General features: G+C 27.6%; 1 protein-coding gene across 1 annotated transcript in view; it reads right to left on the reverse strand.

Moving 5' to 3' along the window:
• LOC129984718 (WD repeat-containing protein 3-like) overlaps nt 1–25,747 on the reverse strand; it is a 32,817-nt gene that overhangs the window by 6,015 nt on the left and 1,055 nt on the right. Inside the window, exons 2-17 of the mRNA XM_056094662.1 lie at nt 24,494–24,703; nt 23,102–23,220; nt 22,638–22,716; nt 21,257–21,349; nt 20,987–21,097; nt 14,468–14,566; nt 12,278–12,375; nt 12,064–12,199; nt 11,102–11,295; nt 9,003–9,102; nt 8,618–8,719; nt 4,667–4,740; nt 4,512–4,580; nt 3,783–3,855; nt 1,559–1,737; nt 502–613 (exon numbers count right to left, since the gene is read on the reverse strand). Of these exons, the coding sequence (XP_055950637.1) occupies nt 502–613; nt 1,559–1,737; nt 3,783–3,855; nt 4,512–4,580; nt 4,667–4,740; nt 8,618–8,719; nt 9,003–9,102; nt 11,102–11,295; nt 12,064–12,199; nt 12,278–12,375; nt 14,468–14,566; nt 20,987–21,097; nt 21,257–21,349; nt 22,638–22,716; nt 23,102–23,220; nt 24,494–24,703 (1,848 nt within the window). The remainder of the gene's footprint in view (nt 1–501; nt 614–1,558; nt 1,738–3,782; nt 3,856–4,511; nt 4,581–4,666; nt 4,741–8,617; nt 8,720–9,002; nt 9,103–11,101; nt 11,296–12,063; nt 12,200–12,277; nt 12,376–14,467; nt 14,567–20,986; nt 21,098–21,256; nt 21,350–22,637; nt 22,717–23,101; nt 23,221–24,493; nt 24,704–25,747) is intronic.

Raw genomic sequence — 25,747 nt, forward strand, 5'->3', positions numbered from 1 at the left:
TTTTTTAAATCAAAAACTTTAAACTGTATTCTTAAAATGGACCTTCAGTCTAAAAGCTCACAAAATTGTTATAAAACATTTGAAACAAATCAGATATAGGGTGAATTGTAAATACTAGTATGTTTATAATTCTACTTGCTGCCTCTCCATGAAAGACTAATTCTTCAATCATTTTTGTGAAGACTTGCATAACTTGTTGAACAGTTTGATAATTTGCTGCTGGGAATAATTATCTTTTCTTTCTTTTTTTTTAATATTATCATTTGGGAAGAATTAAAAAAATCTATTACAGAAAGACTTGAAAAGACAAGACTAAGATCCGAACATATAGTAGATAATGATGAAATACATGAAGTTTAGAAAAGTAAAATACAAAGGCAGTAAGAAATATCTCACCAGCACTGTCAATATATGAGATGATTTAGTAAATAATTGATACTTTTTTAAAACAATTTTTTTTAAACCATTAAATACATTTTTCGAAAAACATAATCGACTTACTTTAAGAGTGATAATTTTTTGAAAATTATCAGCATCCCACTGTCGAACTAAATGATCTTTGCTTCCAGAGAAAAATAAATGAGTTTTTGGTAAAAACTGTAGACATGTGATGCTATAGAAAACAATAAAAGGTTAAGTATATCATTTATAAGTGTAATATGATTTCTATTATCTATAAAGCATGTAATAAATACATTTGCCAAAAATTTTGAATAAAGTTACCATAGTACTTCTTTCTTCTTTATAATTATAAGAATGTAGCTCATTCATTAAGGCATTGAAGTGATGAAAAATTCATAAATATTATTCAAGCATATAAAAAATATTGGTAATTTTGATTTTTGAAATAAAAAATAGTATAAAAAACTTTATTTAGGAAAACAGTACGAAAGTATTTAAGGAAAATTAAATATTTATTAGTAACAACCTTATAATGGATAAATGAACAGACATCAAGTAACTTTTCCTCAAAAATATTTTCTATAAATTCACCAGCAAGACCTTTTTAGTGACAAAAGTATTATACTTTAAAATTAATCCATTACAGGTCTCCCCCTCCCTACACTCATGGTATATAAAAATATTTTTGGAACCAAGTTTAGTTTGATTTAGTTTACTTGATAAAATGAATTTAATTTGTTAATAAATTGATTTTTAATCAATTAATAAAGTAAGGACTTTGATATAGTTTGAGACAAATACTAAAATATCTTGATTTCATAAAAACCTTTGGAGAGCTTATGTCTGTTTTCCTTTCAGCACTGGGTAATGGCAGATTACAATTTCAAAACAGTTATTACTATTCAAATTTCAAAAATTAATTTGAATAATCACAAAATGTGAACTAACAAAGTATTCTTCATTTTTCTTCTTTTGTGATTTTTCAAGCAAAGGCAACTTTGAATTGTGAAATAAAGTTGTTTACTATATGCATTTAAAATTATATATGATAAACATATTTCTTGCAACATTAGCAAGGATTAAATATGAAAATATTATGTAGATTAATAATTTATTCCATATATAGTAATGGACATGAGTATGAAATTACAATTACCCTTTATCATTTGGAAGGCCCTTTTCATTAGCTATTTTTAGACGCCTATTACAACTTCCAAATTCCATACTCCAAATTCGAATAGTCCTATCATTTGAACCAGTAACAATTAATGTACTATCATAGGAGATGTCCAGACATGTGACAGGAAATTCATGTCCATATAAGGAAAAGGCAAGCTGAAAAGAAAAAAAAGTCATAAATTTAGAGGAAAAATAATGATAAGAGTAATTCACATTCACTTTTAACAAGATGCTTATTGGTACATAAGAATTTCTAAGAATCTTATTTTTATGAATCGATGCTAAAGTTTTGATAACTTATACTGAAATTTGAATGGTCTAATTCCTCATCAGAAAATGTTTTGTTAACAAAAATTATAAAACATAAAAGGATCTCTCATTATATGATAAATGTTTAAAAAAGAAGAGATTTATAAAAAAATATTAGTGACACAAACTAGATAGAACTTAGATGAAAAATGCATCTTACAATACATAAATAAAAAGTACAATAATAATTACATTACATTCAAAAGAATTAACATAATTTTCCAGATCAGAATGAAATAATTCTCCAAGAGAGGTTTGAAATATTGCTTTTTAGTACACAATGTATAAAAAGAGAAAGCACCGCATTCAGCCAAAAATTTGACCTCATGATTTGGGAAATCCATGTTTGATAATGAGGTAGATCTCATCAATTTTTAGACATGTGCTTGTCTGTCAGTTTGGCTGCCTTTGAGCATGAAAATTTGAAGAAAAAGTGAGCTAGACAAATAAAATTTGATAGGAAATCTTAAAACCCAAATTGCAGATATCTGTTAAATTTTGGATAAAATCTGTCAATAGAAAATTTGTCTAAGTACAGGTGAACACAATAACTTAAAAATGCAAGAGTTAGGAAAATAAAATTGAAGATCAATTTTATCATCAGATTTTTAGTTCTGTATGAAGTTTTGAACTAAAATTATAAATTGGAAGACTCCTTTTATTTCCATGTACATTAATGTAAAAACTCCAAAAAGTATATTTATTTAGATAAATGAAATAAGGTAGGCAGTCTTGCGTCCAAAAGTGCAAATTTGAATGAAATGTAGGATCTAATTGGTTACAAGAAAGATATTTAAAAGCAATGTCAATATTTTCCCGCCATTATATTAAAAAGCACAAAATATATCATATTGTATCAGTATAAGCCACAGGCATGTTACATTATCCTGGCAAGTGACCCACTTGTGTGTCTTGCTGCATTTCAAGAAAGTCAAGGGTTACATTCTCAATGATTTTTATATCTGCCTAAATTTAAAGCTATTTTCTTAGCATGTGCCTGTAAAAATAAAAATAGCTTATCTATCTCTAAATCTAAGAAAATTAATTTCATAATACAGAATATAAAATATATATTCAAAATACAGTTTCCCTATATAATTAATTTTCTCTGGTATTTATTCAAAAGTACCTAAGAAATGACAACCCTTTTCTACTTAAAAAAAACAGGAAACATTTTTAAAACTCTCAGATAAATGATACAATAAGAGTCCAGAAGTAATAAAACTATTATTATCTGAACAACAGTTATTATAAGGAAACAATATTTCATCATATTATTATTTGCTATGACTCAATTCTTCAGCTACACTGATACACAAAAATGGAAAAGGTGACAAGATTAAATCATACAATTTTGCTTTAAAAATGTAAACTCTGTACAAGTCCATAAAATAAAATTAAAAGAATGTTAATATTTGAGATTGAATTAAAGTTAAAATTATAGCTTCAGATGAATTGCAATAAAATTAAATGTACAAATTTCATATAATAATAATAATAATAACAATAATAAAGAATATCAGAATATTGAGTTGAGAAAAATAAGTTGCCATTAAGCCTTTAAAAAGTTATGTTATATACACATTTTATAAATGATCACTACAAGGAATTTTCTGCAGATTGGAAAATTTTAAAAGGAAGTAAATACAACTTGGAATAATATCTATTTGGTAGTATTTATCAGATTTATATGCTTTTAAACTGGGAGGAGAAGATATTGACTGACAACTCTCTAATTAAGCAGTCTGAATGATTATATAATATTTCAACTGAAAGAATTAAAAATAAGAACTATTAAACTCAGCTGATACAATTATAAATGTTTTAGTTTGAGATAATAGAAATTTATAGACATATTTTACAGATTAATTAAAATAATGCTAACAACTTACTTTTAAACTGTCAGCAAATAATACTTGTACAGTAGAATCCAACAAAGCTATAGCAAGCTTTTTACCATCAGGGCTGATTAAAAAAAATTTAAATAATAGGAAGCAAACAAAAATATAAACAAATATAATTTAAAATTTTTTACTTCCAATACATTAGTTGAAAAATTATAGAAAGTTTCAGAATGCTTTCATTAAATGAATAAATATACATTATATATATTAGAAAAATATTTTGCTATACTTGGCAACATTTTATTATTGATTAAATTTATTTTAATATTCCATTTCTGCAATTTTGACTATACTTCAATCAATAAACAGGCAAAATTGAAATATTATATTTTGACCAGTTATGAATATTAGAACTTAAATAATAATAAAAAAAATTAAGATATAAAATTTTCAGAGAATTAAATAATTTACATGCATTGATCCATATTTTTCTCATAAAAATAAATTTGATAGGTTTAGTTGTGCTTAATGACTGTAGCTCTATTTTCTAATGAATTATTTAATGAAGCTCTAAGAGTTCATAAGCAAGTTTATCAAATCAAAATAATACAACAATATCTTTTTGAAACTAAGACAAAATAAGAGAAAATATTTCATTGTATGGTACTTTTTTTTTTTTTTTTTTACATTTATAAACAAAAAATCTTACAGGATTTCAATTATTCTACATAGTTTACATTATTATAAGGTTAATATAGTAACAATGTGATAACTAACCTGTACTTCAAACACAAAACTTCTTCTGGCATTTGAAGAGTTTTTCTCAGGGCTAAAGATAGCACTTTTCTAAAAAATGAATTATAATGATAAGTGATCAAGCTTTTGATTAATAATGAGTGATAAATACAAATAATAAATCAAATCAAACATACATTGAATGTTTTTCTTCATTGACAAGATTCCAAAACTTAACTTCTTTATCACTACCTCCACTTGTTACACCTCTCTAAAAATAAGAAAGAAAATCAAAAATGAAATACCTAGAATCTCCAGTATTAACATGTTTTTTCAAGAATAGTTGATCTTAAGCTTGAAAGTTTTTCCTAGATATCCCTCCCAACAGTAGCAAAATGAATAATTCCTAGTTTGCACAATTTTTAATTTTACCAGAAAATGAGTAAATAAAATAGCAAGAGATAGTAAAATTATAATATTGTATTTAAATGAGTGTAAATGGACCCTTAAATTTATTGGAATGAAGAAAATTTAAAAATATTTTGTTCTGTCATTCAAAAGAATTTCTAAATTTTCAAAATATTCGAAGAAAATCTATTTAATGTAGAAGATAAACCAAAACCACCCAATACAAATTTGCATCAGAGTTTATTATTATAACGTGCAGCAGAAAATTTTCATCATTAACAATTTATAGAGAAAATTAAGTTAATAATTCACTGTTATAACATACATTAATCTAAATTTCATCCCTCCCCTCGGAAGTTTGCTAACATACCCTGAAGGCATATTTCCAATTGTATATATCAGTCTGAATTCTAATCAGACAAATATTATAACTTATGCTATTTTATTGAGTGGTTTGTTTGAAAAACAAACAATATAAAAAATCCCTGAATTTTCAATTAATATTTTTAAAGATATTTTAGTATAACTTTTTTCTTCTATTGGATGAAAATAGAGCAATTAATGAATAAAAACAAAATTACTTAAATATAATTTTCATAATAAATTTATTATTAAAACAGAATTAATTAAGAGTTAATTTTTAAAAAAATTGACATTATGTATCATAAAATTTTAGACAACTATTCTGGATTATTATGAGCCTTTTAAACCTTCTGATCTATTGCAAAATGACAATAATAATATACACTTACATTTAAAGTGTGTCCCAAAATTAGGCAAGCTTTGAATTTGCCCCCATTCATGCAGTAAAATGTTACACACTAGATATTATATATATGATAGTTTAGGATTAGTAAAAGTGGAGCATTTCAAAATAGAGCAGCATGTTTTCATTATTGAACAATATTTAAAAAAATAATGAAAGTGTGGTGGGATTTTTTATGGAATTATTTGAAGTCAAAGGTCTATGCTAACAAGCTCACAAGAATTGAAAGAGGCCATTCAATGCAAATTTCGACAAAAGAGTACATATTCTATATATAACACTAACTTGTGTACTTTACAATTCAATAAAAATATAAAAGTTCAAAGAAAAAAAAAACTGTTTTTTATTTATGTCAAATCTTCCATTAATACGCTCTATCATTAATGCTACCATTTTTATTAACCCTAAGCTATCAGCTGTAAAATGTTTTTTTTAAATAGGTTTGTCAACACGTTACTGCACGAATGGAGGCAAATTCAAATCTTGAATTAATTTTGGGGCACCTTTCGCATTCACTCACTCAGCCTTTAGATCGCCAACACTCACTCACTCAGACACACACACGCTTGTGAACTTATTAACATTTTAGACTACTTGCGCTACTCCAAAGCAAGACACAGTAAATATAAAAAAAATCAATTATTTAATTTGCACTAGTTTCAACAGGTAAAAGATTTATTTTACAGTTTAGATACTTTTATAAATATTTCACAACAATTGTTAAAATACTAAAATTTCATGGCTTGAAATTACGAATTAAAATATTCTCTAAATATAAAATGAAGCAGCTAGTTACAAACTAAATTTTTAACAGTTTTGAATTAAATCATCAACAAAATATAAAAAAACTACTGAGTACTGTTAAAATAAATAAATGCTAACAAATATTAATGATATGCATTTTAATGGTAGGTAATCAGGGCGTCCCCCAAGAAGTGAGACAAGCCTTCTCCTGCCCCAAATATTGCAACTCGACATATACTTTCAGTAATAAAGTTCCATTAAATAAAGTGGGTAATTGTATGAAAACACTTTGGAGCTGTTGTAGATTTAAATAGTAAAAAAGATTTTTGATTGAATTTTTATAAATTCCCTATAGTGTAAAAATATCAATTAATAAAATGTTTCTCTTATATTCATCTATGCACACATAAAATTTAACACTTCTATTCACAAAATTTGCAGATATATTCCTATTTTTAAATTTAGAGAGGCAAATTATAAATTTATATAAAAACTTATATCAAAAATGAAAATTTATTAAATATAAAAGAACTGTCATGTATAAATATTTGTTCAGTGGCACATAATTAAATCATCATGACTTAGCAAAAATTTTTAAGCAGTTTAATTTATGTATTATGGGACATTTTTTTTAATTAAAAAGAAGTTAAAATATGCATTATTGTTTTCTGATCCTATCTTTTAAATAATTTTTCAGGATCTGAATACTTACCTTGAAAATGACAATAAAAAATCAATAAATTTGCTTTTTTAAGAACTCAGAAAATTTTACAGAAATAAGAATTAAACTTGGAATACTTAGAGATGAACAAAAGAAATACATTTTACTGACTGATTCTTTATTGCAATGAAGGTTATAAAAAAAATCTTTTTATAACTCTTGCCTATTTTTATTACAATAGTTTTAAATAATAAACATTTATTTTATTCATTACATTGAAAGTCCATAATTAATGGTCTTAAATTAAAGTTGTCTACAGATAAAACTATTAATCAGGAAATTGTGATTTTTTTTAAAGACATAATGAAGCGATGAAAATTTGTTTGAGCAAATAAAAAAAATTGCCAGAGGACTTTATGTTATTGAACAACATATCTAGCATACATTTATGACAGTTTACAGATTCTAATACAACATAACTATTATTTTCAGCAACAATTCGGAATCATAAGATAGCATGAGTGTTCTGACCAACATGACGAAAATATGTTCAGGGAAAAGTTCTGGAGATGCCATGAAAGGAAAGACCAAGGAAAGTTTTTTGACTGTAACGACATATGCTCCAAAAGGTGAAAGTCACATAGATTAAGGTTAAGAGATCAGGGAGGCCATAGATTAGGTAAGTAGTAACTGATGAACTATTATTGTGTGAACTGATTTTTGAGAACGCCATTAGCAAAAAGGCTGAGGTGTGAAGATGTTCCATCTGGCGTAAAAGGTGTATGTGAAAGGCACTGTTAACTTAAAGATCCAAACAAATTTATTCTGTAAAATTAAGCATAAAGCTGCCCAGTGATTAAGCATGTTACTGAACTTCCAGAACTTAATTCCGAGAAGAAATACAGACCATGAATAATTGATGCAGTAAACTGGAAATGCAGTATCAAGGGACCTTTTGGTTGTTTGAACGTTTTTTACTTCTCATTAACCATTAAAATGACTGCTTTTTTATTAGTTTCGTTGAAAGTAGTGAGCTGTGGAAGGTGTAGCCAAGAGGACTTTTAATTATTTCAATTAAAATTTACAGTTCTCTTTAGAGATTGTGTACTTTAATGAGTATGAGTTATAGGGTTAGAATACTTATGGATAAAATATTAGGTGAAATCTAAATGAATAATCAACCATAAATATGTAACCCTTGCCATTTGGCCATTACACTCTACACAAAATTTCATAACTTTCTGAGAATAATGGTTTTATCTAAATTTTGGTATAATTGTTGTTTTAAAAATTAAAAATAAAATAAGATAATATAAAATAAATTAAAAATAAAGGATCGTTTATTTATGGGCATTCCATACTCCAATTACAGTTATAGCAATTTGTTGTAAATTAAAATAGCTGCAGTAATATTTAAGCTGGCAATATCAGTGAAAGGGTTATATTAAGATACTTAAAACCAGAAGACATTTCAGCTCATTAAATATATTTTTTATGTAAATACCTAAGTTATTAAAAACTCTTTAGTATAAAAAAAAAAAAAAAAAAAAAAAAAAACTTTACACTTACCAGATCAGGAGAAAGACAAATGCACTTCACAAAACCATCATGAGATTCAATGCTGTTCACTAACTCTCTCTTATCAACATCACAGATATTCAACAATCCATTCTGAAAGAACCATTCTTTTTTTAGATACCAAGCATATTTCCATTTAAAACTGATTCAACATTTTCAAATTGTTCTAAGTTAAATGTTTTAATAATCATTTTGAATTGAACCAAGAAAATTGACAGATAAATTAAAAACAATTACAAATACAACAATACAGGAATGCATTTTGAAAAAAACTACAAAACAATTTGCTTTATGATTATTCAAGCATGATAACAAACAACGATTATATAATAACACGAGACTAATGTCAAGCATTTTTAAACAATTCTGTTCATACCTTAGTTCCAACAATGCAATGCTTATTCCCAGGAAGAAACACTGAACACAAAGAAACTTCACAAGGCATTGTAGTGGTACATTTTTGCTCGTCATTTAAGCTATCCAAGAGTAAATAAGTATGTTAAAAAACAATTTATACTTCAAATGCTAAATGTAAAATGTGCAAAAAAACATTACAAAGTAATAGAAAATGCAACAATTATTAATTAATTAAGTTGGCTATTCGAAATATGTGATATTTTGATTAAACAAAACAATAATCTTTTTAGCAAGCTGATAAAAAATTTTTAATATGTATTTTTAAAAATTACTTATTTTGTAACAAATATAACATGTCAGTAATAATTTAGATGCCAGTATTTCTGAACATAATCGATAATCAGGGCTTAAGATAGCATCAGATTTAATTTTGATTACAGTTACTATAGAGCTTAGCTTAGTTATATCACATCCCATTTTAAAACAGTACTAGGGCTATTTTGGGAAGGACATTATAATTTTGAACCACATTCAGATGACGAGGATGACATCTGAGTTGTCAACCTTCTCTCCCAAGCCAGTGGGAGACGTTTGGTCTCGACAGATTTAATGTGCACCAGACACATTTACACAACAGTTCTGCAGTGGAATCGGGTCTCAAACCTGAAACCTTCCGGTTGTGAAGTCGAGACCTTACCACCATGGCCCAAGTTACTATAGAAATCTCAATTTCTATTGGTCATATTTATTTAGTTCTTTTAAACATAGTACAAAACTGGAAAACTATTTTCTCTGTCTCACACACATTCATCGAATAAAATTAATTTCATGTTTTTAGATTTTTAATGAATTTTTGAACAACACTACTTTAACAGTCTTTCAGAAGTAATGGGACATATTATATATATATATATATATATATATATATATATATATATATATATATATATATATATTGAAGCAGAGTGCAGGTTTGAAGACATTGAAAAAAAATGTTATATTTTAAAATTAATTTTAATATCCATTTCATGAAAGCATATTATTTACAAGCAGACGCGAAACAACAACAGAAGTAAGAAAAAAAAGGCCGAAACAAATGATCATTAGTCTTATATAAAATGCGATTTCTGCCCAGGCACCAATTCAATACACGTGGTGACCTTTGACACCTTTTCAAGGACACCAAAAGGATCACTTTCATTTGATACGTAGTACTGATGGCACATTATTTTTACAAAATTAATTATACCGTAAGTGGAACTGGATCACGAAATAAGAGAATATTTTAGATTGAAGTTACGATGGGCTAAATTAAGATAAAGTTTTGGAAATTAATTTGGATTAAATTAAGAGTTTAAAATATCATTATATATATATATATATATATATATATAGGGAGAGAGAGGTGTAAAAGGATATTAGAAATTTCTTGATCCAAGCTCTTTTAAATGGATGTTATAAAATATGTAATAACTATTTAATTTACAGACATACAGCATTAATCCACACTAAGTTAATAATGATATTCGATACTTTATATTTCATTCTTAGCCATGGAAATATATTCCACATTCCTAATGAATATTATAAATGATTACTTATGCAATTAATAAATTAGTTTATGTTTAACTATTATTCCATGTATTATTTCATATCATCATAGCAAAAATTTAGGGTCTAAGGCCCTACTGTCATGGCAAATCAACTGAATTGCTGTTTAAAACTGTTTACAACATGATGGTCAGTGTTATAAATCTAAAATTGATATTATAAATCATCTTCAAAGAGCTATTGTACATAAAGCTACAGGTGCTACACAAAAAATAATTATTTAGAACAAAACAAATAAATAAATAACAATAATAAAACTGTAAGGGAAAGGTTTTATATTTTCAATCACCAGAAATTTATGCAAGAACTATTTTTTCAAATATCATATTCCAATAAGAAAACTTTTAATAGTACATGCAATAACAAATCTTTTAAAACTAGGTGAAATGCCCTTTTCTACATGGAGCACAAATATAAAATCAACAACTTTTTTTCCTGCCCTCAGAAGACAATTAAAAGAACATTTCAAAGAATATATAATGAATTTACAAAGAAACAATATCTTACCCTCTCCTCCATATCTTGACAGATTCATCTGAAGCTGATAATATAGAAGAGCCATTTGAACAGCAACTTAGAGTTCTAACAAAACTCCGATGTCCAGGTATGCTAATGCTTTTTTTGATTTCAGCCATATTATGTTTTAATTTAATATCAAGTTCATATTGGACAATAGTGTTATTTTTCAGCAATGCAGTTATCTAAAAAGATTGAATAAAATTTATAGATAATTATCAAGCATTATGCATGTAATTATATCTAATCATCTATTTTTTAAAAATAATTTTCTAATTACTCAAACACCAGTTTTATTTAAATTGAGTTGTGCAGGCTTTTATTTTCATACAATGACTTTAAAAATGTGCTGGACAAAAATTTCTCATATTGCACACTTTCTTGTTGATTCAAGCAGATACATCTTTCTAAAAGCCATATTATTAGTAAAAATACTATATTTTCAACAAAATGTTCATTCATAATAAAAGTTCAGCATATTTTAATAATTAATATAAGAACTAGCAATATTCTGCTATTTATAAGGTGCATATCAATAACATATGATTTATATATTTTTCTTTGAATTCATAGATAAAAAAGATTCTGAGGTTTTGATACATACTGTACATTCAATGTATAATTAATTACTATCTTGATTTTAAAGATTGTATTCAAATGTTTAGCACTGAATTTTAACTAAATGTTTCATATGTGCTAATAATATAAAATTTTATGTACAAGAAATTTCAAACAGTTAAACATTTACATATGGCCTATTAATAGTTAAACTTGCATGTATAGTAGATTTAAAGGTCATTCTATGCTTCAAAATGAAATTCAACTTAAAAAGTAAGTTAGAATAAAACCTATACGAATGGTACAATTTTAACCTATTTCAAAATTAACATTTAATACTTAACATAATTAGAAAACTGGTAGATTTTAGCTGATAAAATTCTTCATTTGCTTACCATTGCAACATCAGATTCATTGACAGAAATGCAGAATGAATCTACTTTAGAGGTTAATTGAATGGGTTTAAGAGTTCGAAATTCATCTTCAATTGTTGAAGATTCATCATAACCACTATCATCTTCATCTCCAACACTAAAAATTAAACAAAATAATAATAAAGAGAATAAATAGACAAGATAATAGAAAAGATGAATAAAAAAGGAAACTTGCCTTTTTCTTTTTGCTTCTTTTGCCTTTTTCTTGCGAAGTTTCTTTTTAATTTCATTATCAGTGAGGATTTTGAAAAGATGCAAGAGTTTTGTAGAACCCTGGAGAAAAAAATATTACAATCAAACATTTTTTTTGGCAATTATATTAAAAAAATAATTTTGCATTAAAAAAAAATGCAAACTCTTGATCATAAAAATTTTCATATAAAGATACAATAGATTTATATTTGAAAGTTTAAAGTAAACACATTTTGCTTCCTTTATTTTATTATAAATGTTCAATAAAAGCAATAAATAGAAGCAAAGAAAATTTAAAACAATATTTTTGAAACATTCAGAAGAATTACAAACTGAATCACAGTCCTTCCCTTCATGTAAGTGGAAATACGAAAGAAATTTAAAAAACAAAATTTTTGATAGATTTAATCACCACTAATTTAGTAAAGATTTCACTCAAAGAGTAAAATAATAATAATAATAATAGAAAATGTCATTTTGTCATAATTTCATTTATCAATCCTATATATTAGCACATACTTTTATAATTAATGTTAAAGCCTTTTCATGGAATTTTAACCTTAATTCCTACCTATTTCTGTAATGAAAAATAATAAAAAAATTATTTTTATTTGTAAACAAATACAAATGATAACATTTGAAATACAGAGGTATGCTACTTAATCAATTTTAGGCTTCATTAAAGAATTTAATACAATATGATTAAAAAAGTATCTGACTCAGTTTAATGGTATGCCAGACTTATCTATATAAATGAATTTTACATAGAAAAACAGATGAGAATGTTAAATGGTCAAAAAGTACAAAAACAATAAATTCAGGTATAATTTACAAAACTAAAAAATAGTGCATAATACAGTAGACTCCCGATTATCCGCGGGTGGGTTATCCGCGCCTGCCGCACAAAGTTTTTTTTTTTTTTTTGACTGATTTTTTCAAAAAGGTGCAGTTTTACAGTTATGCTTTTGTAATTACATAATACATTACAGTATTAAAACAGTACATATGTATTAATTTTTCTGTGTATCCTTGACGCCTCTCGTAAATACAAATCACTTTTCTGTTTTCATTAACAAAATGCATTTTAGGTTAGTTTTGTGTGATATACTAAAATATAAAGCGTTAGTTAAACATTTCCTGCTGTTTATTTTACGTTTTATTGTACATAAAACGATTTTTCAAAGTTGGAATGACTGTTTTCTTTTTTGCTATACCCGTTTTTAGCTTTTTTCGGATTATCCGCGATTTTTGTTATCCGCGGCTGCCGCGCCACCCAATTCCGCGGATAATCGGGAGTGTACTGTATTAAAGAAGGCAGCTAAAATTGTTGTCTATTGTAACAATGTAAATCTCTCAAAAATGAATTAACAAATGGTTTCAAATATTCCAAATCTGTTACAGATGTGCTGCTGTTTTAACAACTCTTATTAAAATATCCATAGAGGCAAGTAGGTCTAGGGATGGGTCCTCTCTTATTATGTGTATCCTCTCTTATATTTGTGTTCTCTGTGATACATAAGTCACAGAGAACACAAACAATAAACCATATTGTAGTGGAGAATGCCTGCTATCTTTGCATAATTCTCCCCCACTTTATTTAAAGTGTGAAGCAATTGCATAGCATGGTTTGATTTTTAGAGCATTATTGAATTAGCACAATCCAATCAAAGTTTGGACAAATAATGTCTTTTCAAATATAAATATGACATTCCTGCCTATATGATTTAAAGGAAACAAATCTGTTTTGGAATGCTTGGTCCATTCTTAATCTAATTTTTCACTACTCCATATTAACAAAGTGAAGAAATTCCACTGTTCAAATCTAACAAAATGTGGAACAGAAAGTTGGATATCTGCAGTGCCCATATTTCCACTATTCCCCTTGGAATGGGAACTGAATAAATGTAGGCAAAGAAGGAGAGGATTGGGATGTATTGAAGGAGAATTGTAATATTTATTGACAGGCATGGAGTGAAGCTGGAATGCTTGTGAATGATTGGCCCAAAAGAATAAGTTAAAAAAAAATGAATAAATGAATTTAGGATTGCCACAATTGCATTGTTGGGGCAAGGAGTGATCATAAATTTGTCAGAACTCTTTCAAAAGACTTAATACATAACATAACAAAACAGGTAATAAATTATATAAAGAGCTAAAATCTGAATATACATACATGAATTCCCATAAGTCTTTCAGTTGAGTCTACAACTATTGCACAGATTTTGTTTTCAGTGTTTGGCAGATCATTAAGTTCAACTGTCTTGCATTTGAACTATATAAAAATAAACGAATAAACATACAGTTTCATTCCTAAATAACACATGAAATGATAAATTCATTCATCAAAGATTTAAAAAAACAAAACATGAAAATTATTTAATATAAAATATATACCAGTAATAAAAATAAATTTAAATTCAAAAAGTTACATTAATCATTTACAAAATGCATTTGCTATTTTATATCACTTATTAAGGCTGCAAACAATAAAAGCATTGGTACTCTTGCAAAAATTATGCAAATAATAACTAAACACATTCAATAATTTTATTATATATATATATATATATATATATATATATATATATATATATATATAAGTAACCAATCTTAAGTAAGAAGTTAAAGTTAAGTAAGTAAGTAAGAAGTTAAGTTTCTTCTTATTTGTTGTTTTATATTTCCTTTCTGTTAAAATGGTATATCTCTTGAGCATAATTTCAGGGGATTTTTGGGTCACGAGGAATCATTTTTAGACAATGTCTGTTTTTCCTCACAGAAAAAATCCCTGCCTGAGGGTGACCCTTGAAAAAGTCTTCAGGCCGGATTCTTTTTTTTATAATTTTTTTGGTTTTATTTTTTTAATTTTTGTTTTTCCTATTAACTTGATTCTAATACTTTTATATATATATATATATATATATATATATATATATATATATATATATATATATATATAATGCTATCTCGCAAAGATAGATAAGCAGAAGTTTTAAATTGTTTTCAAAAGGGTTGATTTAAAAGTATTCAGATAGAATGAATTTAAGTTTGCAAATTTAATATAAAAACCATTCATTTAAAAAAAAAAATCAAATTATTATATGCAAGAAGTTAGCTATTGTAAATATACAGGCAAATATTAAAGTTCTAGTTATTATATTGGAAATGCATTACATTTAATCAAAATTTTTTATTAAATCATATTTTAATACTGCATTAAAATTCACATTTGAAAATTGAAGAATTAGCAGTGAATTTGCTATGATTCATATTTTTGACACTGCAAATAATTATTGAACTTTTATTATTTGACATCTTATACTTTTACTACTTATCACATAAAAGTGGAAATAAATTTTTTAGCTTATTGATTATTATATAAATTAATTAATAACTTATATAAATAACATTTGAACAGAAAAGCAAAATTTTTAAAATTGCAATTGGTACTTTTTAACTATTTGGACACAAATGGAAGGTTGCCAGTTAATTTAAATCTGTGCTAAAAAAAAAAAAAAAAAAAAAAAAAAAAAAAAACAAATGCTAAGAGCCCCACCAAATTATGTACAAATGTACTGTTACAACTTTTATTTTTGACACAAGTCTAAATTATTTGGTGACCTTTTGCTTGTACTCGGGTAACTGAAAAGTACATTTCAACTATTTCAGTGTACGTAGTGAGAAACTGTTGTAAAAATTAAGTACTTTTAAGCACTTTTTAAGCATATTAGCTCTGAAAATTAAACACCCTTGTATAAGTATGTAGACGTAAACTGCATATTTTCTAAGAATGGTATTTTTTTCTGTTTTATAACAATGCATAGCTTTTATTGAAAACAAAATTCATAAGATTTATTTTTAAATGGTTATTTTTTAAATTTTAATATTTATTTCTGTATTTGCACATCTACAATTGTAAAATTATGTCGTTTTGGATTTGACAAAAACATAGAAATAATCATAGGAATGGAGGGAAAAAAAAAAACACTTGTTGTTTTGTTAACTTTTATAAGATAACAATAAAGATCTGTGAGCTTTTCCAACATTTCTTAAAATTAAAATAAAATATCAGATAGATACAATATTTCTGAAAATGTTGATAATGATGGAGAAGCTCAGTATGACCAAAATTTTGTATTTGATTTTTATATAAGCAACAACAATTAAGATCCAACATGGCTGAGATGGTGAGAATAAATTTCTCCCTGAACTGTCTCATTCTGTTAAGTAATTTTGTTTGCCATCTTATGAAGATAAGAACTAAAGCATTCTCATGGCTATCATCATATGAACTGGCAAAACTGCCATGAAATTGATGATAGAACAATGCAATTTTCTAAATAAGTTTTTAATGTCATTTTTTGACAGAAAATAATAGCAGGGTTCACAAATGATCAGGCTAAAAAGAAATTGTCTTATATTTCTAAAGTGGTGTAGCAAGTCTTTTTTTTAACGTTTACCGTTCTTACAATTTAATGAAAGCCTCCTTTTCAACCTATAAGCAAAAATTCTTTTAAAAATTACAGAAGAAACGAAATATATATATATATATATATATATATATATATATATTGTTACGGATTTTCCTTCGCCGGGTTCATTTGATAGTGGGTGTAAGGCGTGAGAAGACAATCAGAAGACCTAAGTAAAAAAAAAAAAAAAAAAAAAGTCGTTTATTTACACGAAGAACACGAGTACACAAAGGCGACGAACATACAGACCACAAATATTTACAGCCGAGACTAACACAGTACAGTACACAGCAGCAGACAGTAGCCCACAAGTAGTAATTGACCACAGCACACGAAGCGGTTAGACAGAATCCAGCAGGAGAGGGGATCCTCGGAGCTTCGCTCTACCGTCTCTAAAATGGCTTAACTTGTCTCTTCTTGCTTTAGCTGCCGACTCACTACTTCTCACAACTGACTATTACACAAAAGATACGACGTTGCTTCCCCAGTAAACAAAAGAATTCGGCACACAGCAGTTCAGAACTCGCTCCACGCAATGCTGGCACTCCGCTGTTGCTTCGCTATCCTCTCGAAGATTCGTTACTTGTCGGCGACTCCGACTACAATTCACGTCGACCACCCACCAGCTTGAGAGTGCCGGTCTTTTATAGTTCAAGGGAGGCGGGCCTAGAAACTTCTAGATCAATCAGGCGTATCTCGGTTCCTAATGTACAGATCGACAAAATTCTCGAAGATTCGAGCATTATCCATTTTGCCGCCAAGCTCTGGGATCACTGACTCGGCATCCGACAGCATCGAATACAGATGATTGTAAAACGGTCTTTATGATGACACTATTCGTGATATGAAGCAAAATTACAGGTTTGTAATATTGCTCCCCTCTTCAAGGACTGACGTCGCGGCAGTTGGCGTAGGCTTCCGCTCGCTGTAAACAATCCTTTCGTTGGGCAACTTCCCCACTTTCGAAGATGACATCATTCACTAATTTGGCAACAACTAAAGATCCCTCCGAACCTTCTCAATGCTTTTGACTTAGACCTCGTCATCGCTTCGGATTGTACATCTAAACTTAATTACTTTCTTTAAAATACAAAGTGTCCCATGGAGCCAATTTTTGTATCGTAACAGGACTCACCGAAGCAAATTCTAGCCAGGTTGGTCTACTTTGAACTTCCTCCATCGAACCAACCGAATATCAGGATTGTCCAAAAATGCTTTCCGGAGTTCACTTGAAAACCTGAGATTCGCTTTCGTCGTCAAAGCTTTCACGGATTACGTCTGCCTATTCACAGCTCATTCTCGATATTCGAGAATTGGTAGCAGCTCTCAACAAAGAATCTTCTAAAGAGCTCATCTGCCTTTGTTGGAAGGGTCCCTCTGCTTAGGAGATTCCTTGGCTCCTATTTGCATCACACTTCTATGTATCCGCAACAAAGTCGACTTCTTGAAGGAAATCGAGGCCGAAACTACGGCGATTCCAGCCACGTAGTCTTCATACATATCATTACGTAAGGAGATACCAAGAGGCTTGCAGAGAAATTGTCCCTTTAACCTCTGGAACGAATCCATTCCAAACAGGGTCGCATCAACTCCTACATACATAGGCATCGAGCATGGGTCGCTACAAACAGAACCCGACCAAAGAAAGTTCATCTTCTCCATCGACAAGCGCCTGCACTTCCGATTCCACTTTAGGGGACTCATTCGGCTCTGCAATTATTTGACAATCTCGTGTCTCTCCGTATTGAACTTCAGTTCATCCTCAGGATCACTAAGCTCATTTTAGCTGACACTGCTCTCCATTCGATTTTCGGTCGTTTCTTCTTCCACTAGAAGCTCGCCGTTTATTTCAATTTCTTCTGTGACATTTTGGACGTCTTCTTTTTGGATATCTCTCACTCTGTCGACATTATCTATAAATTGGTCGCATTGACTTTCAATATGATTTTTAAGTTCGTCGCATTTTTTTTTTTGCTGAATGCTTTGAACTCTTACATTTCCTCTCGCCAAGCTTGACACTCTTCCAATATTTTTTTAATAAAAAGTTCACATCGACGTTTTCTGCCATTTTTTCGTGGGATCTCCTCAGCACCATATACTGTTAATCACTATCCCACTGCTGACATTACAGAAAACACATTAAAATTCTATTTTTCAATTAAACTTTGAATGAAATGTTTGAGAAATCCATTCTTAGTGTGTCTCTAATGTCCAAAAAACAACTTCCCAAATTTCATGCTCCTCAATGGCTTTATGCTGGGCGTTGCTCAGAACAAGACTTTAAATATAAAGAGAGATTTCATTGGGGAAAAAATTTCTATAGGAGTTATAAAAAGAAAGAAAATCATTATAAAATAGCAAAACCTAAATCCTAAGAAAAAATTGTAAAAAACTTTTTTTTATTTCTTTAAAAATATTTTAGTACCATTATCCAACAGTTTTCTTTTCTTTTATCTAAACGAATTTGGCAAGATTACTCAAACAAATAAAAATGTTCAAATGAACGGGGACTTCCAAAAAAGTACTGCGAAAGATATCACGATCATTGAAAATTTAAGGCTTTAAGTTAAGAATTTTATCATACTAGATTTTACGTGATTGACTAACGTAATTATATACTGTAATTAATTACAAATCTGTACAATACAGTTGAATACCTGTAATAGGTTGTTCAAGCGCCAGTTTGATTATCGAATATGCTATGTTTTTAAAGCACCTTTTCCAAGTTCATTTTGGGGCATCAAATTCATCCTGCTATTTTCATATTTTCCGTTGATTGGACCATATTTCATATTCTTCTTTAACAACACTTAAAACTTTAAATATATACTTACAGGCATAACTTAAATAAATTCTCTTCAACATCTAAAACATTAAAAATTGAAATTAGAATGTTTTTCAATTCACAATAAGTATGACATAGTACACATTTCATACTGCTCCTTCTAGATAACTATTCCTGTATTTTAATAAATAGCAATGCACATTGTTGAAGAAAAAAGGAGCAGGAAAAAAAAAAAAAAAAAAAAAAAAAAGTGTGAAAGGAAAAAAGGGGGGGGGAGGGGGGGGGGAAGAATCATCAAGCATTATCTTAATATGTGCTGGAACTCCTGGAATACTTCTACAAATTCTTCTCTTTTGTTGGTTTTCTTTTTTAATACATCCGGTATACAAGCCTTTACGACCATGATTTCGAATTATCATATTCAACTTGTGGGGAAACAAGACTAAATGAAAAGCTTTCTTCATCTTCATGAGAAAATTAAGCACTTTTTAAGAACCTTTTCTGAAAATTAAGCACTTTCAAGATGCTAAAAAATGGTTTTAAAATTTAAACACTTTTCATGATGCTATGCACCTTGTATTTATTAAACTCTATTTTTAATAAAATATTACTGTATACACTGCACAGTCATCCACACACAATGCTTGCAATATCTGAACCCTTTAATTTATCAGTAAAGTTTAAAAATTGATATCAGCTTTTTATCAAACTCTTAATAAATTACTACAAACTTATTAAAAGAATGTTTATATTTGACATTATGGATTTTTATGATATAAACAATTTTTTTTAATTAATATATTTACCCAGCTAAATCATATATGACTTATTTACAATGCTTATCTACATACACGTTGAGCAACCTAGTAGAATTTTTGCTTGCAAGGACTGAGAATTACCTTACAATCCTGGATAAAAGCCTATACAGTTATAATCTGACTCCAAACATAAAGGAAACATTTCATAGTATCGGTTTTTAAGCTTGTTTAAAGATGTTTCTTAAATGCCACAGATTGCTTCATCCGATTTATTAACATAAATTGTTTTATTTTTGGTAGTTTATAACATCTCTGATAATAGATTACAGATAATAGTGGTGATACAACAAAGAATGTAAACATTTCAAGTAGATACATAAGCTGCATTGACTGTAATTAATGGCTGCCACTATTTAATATCTATTTTTATTGATAATTAAATAATGGCACCAAATGAATAAACACAAGTTAAATATTTTTTTTTTTAAAGATGGCATTACAATAGACAATCTTGACATCCATTTGTTTTTATTTTCTGAAAACATATTTTAATAAAAAGAAAAGAAAACATACTATATAATTAATTAAACCTTACAACAGCTAAAAACATAAGCCATTTTAAAATACAGATTCAATAAGTATTTTCAAAATATACAAAAAAAATTTAAAATAGTACTAACCTCACTATTTTCTTCATCTTCATCTTCAGTTAATTTTTCATCTTGTTCAAGATCTGAACCTTCTTGCTCATTGGTCTTTAATTTTTTGGGGAGTGGAGTGTTACTCGAAGACTAAAAATAAAACAAAATATTTATAAAAAAATTGAACACCTCTAAATTATATTCACAGCTATAGACTGTCCACTATTATCAGTTTAAAAAACAAATTTATGAATTTCAAAAATAAAGAATATAATTAATTTTAATTTGAAATTACATGAAAAAACTTACATCACATTCAGCAAATATATTCCATGCTCTCAGTCTCTGATTATTAAGTCCTACAATTAGTCTAGTTCCTCTTATTAAAGCCATGTCTAAAATCTAAAAATATTAGTATTCATTATTAATTTTTGTTTAGTCAAACACGAGACAGAAAACAATATAAATTACAAATCAGATATTTAACTAAGGCAAAAAAAAAAAAAAAACATATGAAAATTTATATTGATAATTCAGTACATTTTCAATATTGAACAAAAATAATACATGTTTCAGTTTCTTCTCATGTATTATTTTAATGATATTTATTAGATATATGCAAATTAATTTAGAATAATAAGTACAAACTATTGCAAATTCAAAACCTTCAACACTTGATTCCAAAATTTAAATTTAAAAGTACATGGTCTAAATATTTGAGATTAGCATTTTAATTTGCAAAACTAATTTATATAATTCAACAATTCTTATTATTTGTAAGTTGGATACAGGTAGAACAGTAAATAAAAGGGAAAAAAATATTGTCAGCAAATAGAAAGATTCTATTTGTCTGAAGATTTAAAGAAAATAGCAATTCACTGCATCTATCATTTTCTATTCTTTTTCATATGGATTGGAATTAATAATAATAATTTTAAAAAACTGAATGCAAGTGACAAGAGATTCCCAATAGGATGTTAAATACTAAGTTAAAAATGTACATTTGTTACATTACTTTTTAATCAAAAGTTAGTTTTTTGAGTTCTAGGGATCCTGATTAATAAAGATAAGCAAAAATAGTTTTGAAATTATGCCATAAGAGCCCCCATATAAGGCAATAGCAATCATTAAAGAATCGAATCACCCCTTCAGTTTTAAGAGATAAATAAATCTATTTGATAAGAGACATTATAATTTGCAGCCAGAACATAATTTAAGAGTAAGCTATTTTCTTCTTTGTATAAATAATATAAATAATCAATTTTCAAGTTATGAAATCAAAATTACTAAGAAGCTCTTGTATTCATTTAAAAGAAAGCTTTGTAGTTATAAAGTTTTCATTTCACATGCAGTATGCAAATATATTCAACAAATCTTATGTGACCCATTTCAGTATGGGCTACCTTATTATCAGTTCTATATACTTTCTAATTTCAAGCACCATTAAAGAGTTTTATATATTGTAACACAAAATGTTCACAAATTTTTTTTTCATGAATTATATGCAACATTAATAATAAAGTTTAAGTTGAGTGGAAGAAAAGGAAATATTGCACTTTTAATATTTTATAGTTCTAAAATAAAATACATTATCAAGCATCTAGATTCTATTATTTTATTATTCATTTGCCAAAACAGTGCATAAAAAAAATGATATCTGAAAAAATAAAAGCTATAAATAAAAATTTACCTCATACTGACTACCAACTAAAGTGTGAAAGCAATGCTGTGTATCAAGATCCCAAAATTTAATATATGTATCCTTAGAGCTGAAAAAAAATTTATACATTATCGAACAATTTTGAGAAATAATAATAATAAAAAAAAATCTACTTAATATGGAGTCATGACAGTTTTTAGACACTAATTATATAAATTTAATAACCAAATACAAAATATCTTTAAATAAGCATTTTTATCTATTATTACGTTTAATAAACATTTTGCTAATTATGCTCTTTTTTAAATAATTATTCATTTTGATTATTAATGATTTTTACTGAGGTAAGCAGAGAATACTGATACTCAAAAAGTTAACTTTATGTGAATGATTAAATCCTATTTAAAAATAAAATTCTGTATATTTTGTTGATAATAATTATAAACTATATAATTTTTTAAAATAAAGTCATACTTATAAATTTAAGAACTTACCTGGAAATTAAACAGTTTCGAGGACGATAGAAAATACATTTACTTATTGGACCTTTATGCCCTTTCAATCTAAATAAGCCAGCTTCATCTATTACATTCCATACAACAATTTCAGAATCCTGAAAAAGAAATTATCAAATATGTAAGTATCATGTTCAGAAATGCAACTCAGATCAGTTTCAAACCGATATCATTTTTAATCATTCTGACATAAATGATTTAATTTTTATAATAGAGAAGAATTGTCTTTCCTTTCATAAGAAAAATTCAATAATTCAGATTTCATAGTAAAAACTAGAACAGATTATTAAAAGCTCGAATGAAAAAGAGGGCTTAAATATTCCGATTTACATTACTTTGTATGAAACTAAAATCTATAATTTAAAACACAAATGTTCAATTCATACATTACTTAAATTTTACATTATTGTAATTACAAACTAAACCACTCCAACCCACTGGAAAGTACATGGAAAAATTTGAATGATCGGACAGCCGCAGCAGCAACACTGAATCCTAAGGGCCATCACCGGCCAAGGTACAATCATTCACTAAGGAAGTATGCCCCGTCATTGACAGGAGGAGACAGACCCCCATCTTTTCCTGTATCCACAAGGGTGAAGAGAACCAACCACCATGCCGGAAGCTTCTCATCAGCAACTATCCCTCCTTCTCTCACGAGACTTCACAATACTGTAAATCTACTTATTTGTCTTGTAAACTACACAGACATAAAGCAGAATCCTTCTTCCTTACCTTTTAACAGTGGGAGAAAATCATGTAATTCAGTATTTTATGAAACAATGAAAAAGTTCGGATTTTAGGACAACAATGTGAAAATCAGGCAAAAAATAATTTAAAAAAAATGCTGTGTTATTAAATTAGGATAATTAAAAAAGAAGTTTAAAATTTTGGAATAGTATAAAAATCATCTGTAAGCAATAATGTTTTTGAAAATTATAGCAGAAAAATGTCAACCTTTCGCTAACTTTTTAATTAAAATTAAAAAAAAAAAAATCTCTATCTGCACATTTCCAACCTCCAAAGTATATGTTCAAAATTTCGTAGCTGGAGATCAAACAGTCTAGCCTGTAGTGTGGCAATGCACAAGCACAGATATATATGATTTATTATTAGTGTACACACACACACAATAGATAATGAAATAAAGAAATTATCAGTAATACATTTTGATGGAATTTATAATGGATAACATAAATATTAAAAGCTCATACATACTATACATAGCTATTCAGAAAATATTGGAAAGATACTGAAAAATCTATACAGATCTAACACATAAAATTTATGGAAGAGTAATAGGTATCTATCAAGAAACAGAGATTGATGGATACACCATTAACATAATTAAAAACTATGAAACTAGTATACCTTTCCTCCTGAAGCTAAATTTGAACCTCCATCTTCAAAGGTTAAACAGGAGACAGCAGTTTTATGACCAATAAATGATACGGTACATTCACCATCTCGGATATTGAAGATTCGTATCATGCCATCAGCATATCCAACAGCGATGTTTTTCTGACTGGAATCAGCGACTAAACATGTCACAATGGAATTTTCTCCATTAAAAACTACATTCTGAAGAAATAAAATAATTATTGAATTAAAATCCTGAAACATAGTAGTCAATACAAAAGCAAATTTTCAATTAAATATCATTATTAAATTTTGAGTCTTACTGAATGCTATATATCATAAACAGAAATTAAAACAATTATTGATTTTAAAATTAGACTAATTAATTGTGAATGATTAATAAAATGACAATCTTAATCTCTCTAATATCCGATTATTGGCAGTAATAAACCAAAAGAAATTTCAAGATTGATTTAATACTTAAATTTATAATTACTATTAATTATATATCACAAGAAATTTGATATTTTTATTGAAAAGATTAGCATTAATTGTAGATTTTGTGATGTTATCTATGACGAAGCAGTCTATATTTGAGCTGGCATTCTTTCTATTTTAATAAAAGTTAAATGGATAACATATTTAAATATCAATTTTTTTTCTTTACTTCAGTGCTTTGAAATTTGTAGTTTGGAACTGCTTCTTACTCTTTCATCATGGACTCCAGAAGTGTTTCTTTCAATGACTTACATAACATTTAAGGAGAATTTACAGAAAAACTCTATAAGTTATAGCTTACATCCACACGATTGCTGTTCCTCTGAGAAAAAACAAACAAACTATCATCTATTAAGTATCATATATATCAAATGAATTTAACTATTGCTACTTAGATGGATTTAAAAAGGGCCATATCTCAGCTTGCGGCCCGATCATGGATAAATCTTACAATGATAACACCATATAATATCAGATTTTTTTTTTTCTCTTTTTGAATTCTGAAGAGAGATGTTTCATAGAAACAAGAAGCACATGAGAATGAATGACAACAATATTTAAAAGTGAAAAAAATTATAAGCATTCTGATGGAAATTTTAACCACCATATGTTGCTCCCATTTCATCCTTTGGACTGGAAGTAAAAAGCCATTATTTCAAAGCTTCTGAAAATCTACTGAATTCTCATCAATATTATCTTTATAATGCAATGCAGATATCAAAATAGTGCTACCAATTTTCTTAATTTACGTAAGGGATAATAACTTTT

Source organism: Argiope bruennichi, chromosome 9 (assembly GCF_947563725.1).
Source record: "Argiope bruennichi chromosome 9, qqArgBrue1.1, whole genome shotgun sequence".
NCBI classification, from domain to species: domain Eukaryota; kingdom Metazoa; phylum Arthropoda; class Arachnida; order Araneae; family Araneidae; genus Argiope; species Argiope bruennichi.